The sequence below is a fragment of the Neoarius graeffei genome, chromosome 8, assembly GCF_027579695.1.
Source record: "Neoarius graeffei isolate fNeoGra1 chromosome 8, fNeoGra1.pri, whole genome shotgun sequence".
Classification (NCBI taxonomy): Eukaryota; Metazoa; Chordata; class Actinopteri; order Siluriformes; family Ariidae; genus Neoarius; species Neoarius graeffei.
In genome coordinates, this window is record NC_083576.1 from 28917633 (window position 1) to 28923552 (window position 5920).

At 42.5% G+C, this 5920-nt stretch overlaps 1 protein-coding gene across 1 annotated transcript; it reads left to right on the forward strand.

Moving 5' to 3' along the window:
* The first annotated feature begins 1790 nt into the window (after positions 1 to 1790).
* LOC132889876 (uncharacterized) lies at positions 1791 to 5056 on the forward strand. Its single transcript, XM_060926699.1, has 5 exons — positions 1791 to 1890; positions 3659 to 3779; positions 3991 to 4078; positions 4193 to 4363; positions 4595 to 5056. The coding sequence occupies exons 1-5, from the start codon at positions 1791 to 1793 to the stop codon at positions 5054 to 5056; spliced, it is 942 nt and encodes a 313-aa protein (XP_060782682.1).
* The last annotated feature ends 864 nt before the right edge of the window (positions 5057 to 5920 follow it).

Here is a 5920-nt window from a genome sequence, read left to right on the forward strand (position 1 = left end):
CAGACATCCTCCACACCAAGCTCACTGTGCCCTCCTCCACCTGTCAGTGGATTATATACTTCCTGACTGACAGGAAGCAGCAGGTGAGGCTGGGGAGCATCACACCCAGCACCCGGACTATCAGCACTGGTGCCCCCCAGGGGTGTGTGCTCTCCCCACTGCTATTCTCCCTTTACACCAACGACTGCACCTCAAGAGACCCGTCTGTTAAACTCCTGAAATTTGCAGACGACACAACGGTCATTGGCCTCATCCGAGACGGTGACTAGTCTGCATACAGATGGGAGGTTGAACAGCTGGTCTGTTGATGCAGTCAGAACAATCTGGAGCTGAACATGCTCAAAACTGTGGAGATGACAGTGGACTTTAGGAGGAGCCCCCCCACCCTGCCGCCCATCACCAACAACACTGTGACTGCTGTTGAAACCTTCAGGTTTCTGGGCTCCACAATCTCCCGGGACTTGAAGTGGGAGACCAACACAGTCACCATCATCAAAAAGGCCCAGCAGAGGTTGTACTTTCTGCGCCAGCTCAGGAAGTTCAACCTGTCTAAGGAGCTGCTGACACAATTCTACTCTGCCAGCATTCAGTCTGTTCTCTGCTCTTCCATCACTGTTTGGTTTGGATCGGTCACCAAGCAGGACAAGAACAGACTGCAACGGACAATAAGGTCTGCAGAGAAAATTATTGGTGTCAGCCTGCACTCCATCCAAGACCTGTACCTGTCCAGAGTCAGGAAATGGGCAGGTAACATCTCTGCAGACCCATCACACCCTGGTTACAAATTGTTTAAACTTCTCCTCTCTGGGAGACGCTACAGAACACCTGCACGCAAAAACAACCAGACACAAGCACTCCACCCCCACCCCCCCCAGGCTGTCTCTGTGATGAACAGCTAAAACCGGACTCAAATATCAGTAACCTCAACTCTGAAATTATTTACAAAATATATACAAAATGGTGCATTGTGCAAGGGTGACTTAGTAAATATAAATATACAGTGTGCACAGAATGACGGTATGAGTGTGCAGATATTTCAAATATCTGCACACTCATACCGTCATTCTGTGCACACTGTATATTTATATTTACTAAGTCACCCTTGCACAATGCACCATTTTGCACCAAAAGATAAAAAAACCTTGTCTATACATATTTACCCTTCTACATTACATAGATTTTTGTTTTGTTTTTGTCTACACTTTTTTTTTTTTTTTATGTTTGTACTAAAAGAGCTAAGTGAAACCGGAGTCAAATTCCTCGTGTGTGTTCACATACCTGGCAATAAAAGTGATTCTGAAAAGGAGCAACATGCCAGAAAAACTGCAGTAATATTGGGAGAGGTATCAAGATCACTTGTAAAAATGACAGAATGCTATCCCCAAGAATAATTTGTGAAGATGTAACTTAAAATTTATCTACATGTTATTTTTGCAGGTGGCATGATGTAGTGGTTAGCGCTGTTGTCTCACAGAAGGTTCTAGGTTCAAGCCCAGTGGCTGACAGGGGCCTTTCTGTGTGGAGTTTGCATGTTCTCCCTGTGTCTGCATGGGTTTCCTCCGGGTGCTCCGGTTTCTCCCACAGTCCAAAGACATGCGGGTTAGGTGAATTGGTGGCTCTAAATTGACCGTAGGTGTGAGTGTGAATGGTTGTTTGTCTCTGTGTGTCAGCCCTGTGATGACCTAGTGACTTGTCCAGGGTGTACCTTGCCTCTTGCCCATAGTCAGCTGGGATAGGCTCCAGCTTGCCCGTGACACTGCACAGGGTAAGTGGTTATGGATAATGGATGGATGGTTATCTTTGCAGATGCCCTCTTCAGATGCCTCAAAGGTACTGTGCCCAGTGACAGAGCATCACAGGTACTGCGTTCAGCCACTAGAAGCACCAGAGGTACAGCCCCTGGAAGGCCTCAGAGGAACTGCACCCAGCCACTAGAAGCTTGTGAGGTACTGGACACAGCCATTCCAGGTTCACATATGTACTGCGCTCAGCCATTCAAGGACCACAAAGGTACTTTGCCCAGACAGTATATCTAATCTCAAAGATATTGCATTCAACCCCTAGTAGGCCTCCAAGGTACTGCAACCATTCTTGCTCCCTTTTGGTTGTGGTTTAGTGGCTAGGATTCAGTGCTTTCACTGCTTGGTTCCTGCCCATTTGTCCTTTCAAAAGACTTCTAATTTTGCAAGATTCTTGAACTGTCTTGCATGTGTAAAAGCCCTGAAAAAGGGAAATGTTGAATAATTGAAATTATACATACGGGCCACTTTTTCCATGGAATAAAAACATGTATTCTAGTCCCTTCTAGTGGGTTTATTGATGGCATGCAATATTATCATATCGCTTATTCTCCATGTATTATGCCACTCTCCCCAATGGAGAATGAGCATGCAATATTGATGTACAATTGCATGTTGTCAAGACATGACATCACACGCGAAGATCCAATGACAAAACTTTTCTGTTGCGCATGCACACAATCATTTCTTTGTTGGCCGGGAGAGAGAGAAGACGGGGTTAATTCAGTGCTAGGTTTAAGCACTAAATAAATAAACTGAAACTAAAGACAAGCTGAACACCTAAAAGGCTACCAAAACTTCATTATATATTCTTCACACATTTGCAAGAGAAAAACATGCCAACGGACATCAAAAAGCTGGAAAAGAGACACGTCGGAGATGTAAAATTTCCGCACTAGCAAGTGACTGACAGTTTGTTCACAAAAATGGCTGCAAGGTTTGCTTCATTATAAGCGGAAGATTTAAAGAGGCTGATGTGCTGAACATCCGAATGGCTACAAAAGCTTCACTGGATATTCTTCATGGATATTTACAAGAGAAAAACATACCAACAGGCATCGAAAAACTGGAAAAGACAGCAATAGAGAAAATATAAAGTTCTACTTGGAGGTGAGGAAAAGTGACAAACTTTTACAAGAGGAGCCCAGCAAAGCCCTTTTGTTGTCAGCAGAAAATCATTAATGTGTACCAAATGTGTCTCACTGAGGGCCAAAAATTGACCATGTCCTTTCCAGCAGCAACCTATGGTATATTGCCACAAATTATGTCTTGCATATACCTGTAAAAAATTTCTCATTAATCTTCAACGGCAAAAAAGTTACATACATTCAAGTTACGGCACTATCGGGGGCCTACGGACACTACGGCTGAATCCCATTTCACCCCTTGGACCTACCCCTTGGCCCTTCCCCTCCATTTTGCGTGTTCACGTGAAGGGGTAGGGGTATCCCAATCCCAGTTAATGCGGAGGGGTAGGGGAAGGGGTAGGGCTTCTGTACCCCTCCAAACGGAGATTTTCCTGGAGCTGACTCCAAACGAAGGGGTTTGAGTGATTTCCCACAATGCCATGCGGATTTCAGCGAGATTTCATGCGGATTTCAGAAAGATGGTGGTTCCCGCGGCGAAAGATTGTCATAAATGTAAGTATTTTCTCCATTATTTACGTAAGTTGTTATAACCGTTCTATTACTACGTCAATAGTGTTAACTAGCCTATTAACGTTAACGTACTATAACATTAACGTTGTGTGATCGGTTGATGCAATGAAAATTGTGAACAAAGTTGTTATTTAGCAGTTAGCTCAAGTAATTACAAACAACAGAGGATCTGCTTTTCTGTTGTGTCGTTACGTTAACCAGCTTCCCATCCCTGTGTACTTGAACTAGGGAATCCAGAGGAAACACGCCGCTTGATTCGCTTTCGAGCTGAGAATGAGCAGCGATTTCTGAAATCCAAAGCTGCTGCTAAAAAGCTTTGGGAGTGAGTATTGTTTTCGGTTGCTTGACTGCGTACGTTTTGTTCTGTTATTCTCGCTTTTATTGTTTACATGAGTGTTCTGACACCTCATTCTGTCGGATGTGGTGCACGAAGCGCCAAAGATATCCCATTCAGTGGTGTTAGTTAACAAATCACACCCTACATTAGCTTGCTCTTCACAGTGTTTACATCACTCCTCATATTTATGATACAGGACGCTGATCAAGGAGCTTGGCCTGGAGGGAAAGGTGACCTCCCAGCAAGCATCAAAAAAGTGGGAGAACTTGAAAAAGAAGTATAAGGTATGTGGGCAGCAATGTCGTTCTAGTAGATGGATGAATGTATTATTTAAATGATTTTCAGTTAGCAATGCAAGGATGTTTTCATAAATACAAATTTCTATTTGCTTACTGCAGGAGCTGAAAAATCCACTCTCTGGGAGTGGGACAGATGAGGGCCAAACAACTACGTGCACATGGCAGTTTTTTGAGGACATGCACGAGGTGTTGGGATCCAGGCCATCCATTGACCCTCCAGTGGTAGTGGAATCATTTTGTCCTGATGCTGATCCCACACTTCTTCTGATGGTAAAGATGCTGCCATGGATTATTTTTTTGGTGGTCTTTGTAAAGACTGATAATGTGTATGGTTTAATGTTGTGGAATGCAAACCAGTATGTTATTCTTTTTGTTTTCAAAAACTATATTTCAACTTACTTGAATTGTACACACCAACCAATTCTGGACTAAAATACCTTCACATTTTTTTCTCGCTTTGGAAAAAAGCATCTACTAAATGTAATATTTTCTTCATTTCAGGAAATCGCCGGGCCCTCCTCAGACACCTTTTTTCCCATGGCAGCCAGCACCTCTGATGCTGACACATCATCTACCTCTAGCCCTGCTCCTATTCCCCCAACCCCGTCCCCAAAGAAGAAGAGGAAGTTAGACTTGATAAATTTCCTTGCACAGGAGAGTGAGAAGGTGCAGAAGCGCCATGAGGAGACCGAGGAGAAGACGGAGCGCTTTTTGGGTCTTTTTGAAAAATTGGTAGAAAAACTTTTTCATTTTGTCTTCTTGTTAAATCAAGTCAACTTTCTTATATTTGAGACATGTAAAGTTTGTCTTTACCTGACATGTTTGGACTGTGTAGTTTCCGTCTTCCTCGGAGGGTCACACTGGTGTTGGCGTGTGACATGCTTTAATCAGCACGTCACACCCCAACACCAGTGTGTCCCTCTGAAGAAGACGGAAGCTACACCGTACAAACATGTCAGGTAAAGACAAACTTTACATGTCTCAAATATAAGAAAGTTGACTCGATTTAAGACTTTTTTGTTTCGGTACAGTTCTTCCCATTTTTATTTATTTCTCTTTTTCATTTGAAGTTCTTAATGTGTTCTTAATGTGTATTGTGTGCAATGTTTACATGTTTGACTGACTTTTTGCACTTCAACGCTGACTGATGTGAAGGGATAAGCAGCTGTTTTTGTTTTTACTTTAAAATACTTTTCTATTTTTCATTTTATTTATATATATATATATATATATATATATATATATATATATATATATATATAATTTTTTTTTTTCATAAATCGTGCAACAGGAGTACCGCTAGTACATTTGAATAATGTAGTGGCCTAATAAAGTGCACCATGTTTTTTACCAGTTTGAGAGCATGATTACCACACCAACCACACATTAATAACATCTGAAACAGATATTGGCATGAAAAGATGTATTAGGATAAAAAAAATAACAATATACATTCCTGAGGTCAATGAAAAACAAAGTGTCAAAAAAGAACATTTTAAATAAGTTTCAGTATTTAAAAAAAAAAAAAGTACATTCCACAAGCCTACAAAGTCACAGCTGGGCAGCCAGTCTGTCCCTTGATGCATTTCCAGATGTCTCATTAGCTGCTAGGGGCTCCCGGGGAGCTTGGGGATCTAGCAGGTCCTGTACCACATCGTCATCTGGCTCCAGCAGGTCCCCATTCTCCAGACAGATGTTGTGCAGAAAGGCACAGGATGCAATGACCTTAGGTGCAAAGATCGGTTTAATCTCCAGGGCTTTGAAAAGAGTACACCTCCACCTGCTCTTCATTACACCAAAAGCCCTTTCGATTATGCTGCGGCCCTT

Excerpts from the sequence above, each read along its gene's own strand:
- LOC132889876 (XM_060926699.1), top strand. The coding sequence starts at position 1,791 with ATGGTTATCTTTGCAGATGCCCTCTTCAGATGCCTCAAAGGTACTGTG. Across the intron at positions 3,780-3,990 it reads GCTGCTAAAAAGCTTTGGGA|GACGCTGATCAAGGAGCTTG; the intron begins GTGAGTATTGTT and ends TTTATGATACAG. Across the intron at positions 4,079-4,192 it reads ACTTGAAAAAGAAGTATAAG|GAGCTGAAAAATCCACTCTC; the intron begins GTATGTGGGCAG and ends TGCTTACTGCAG.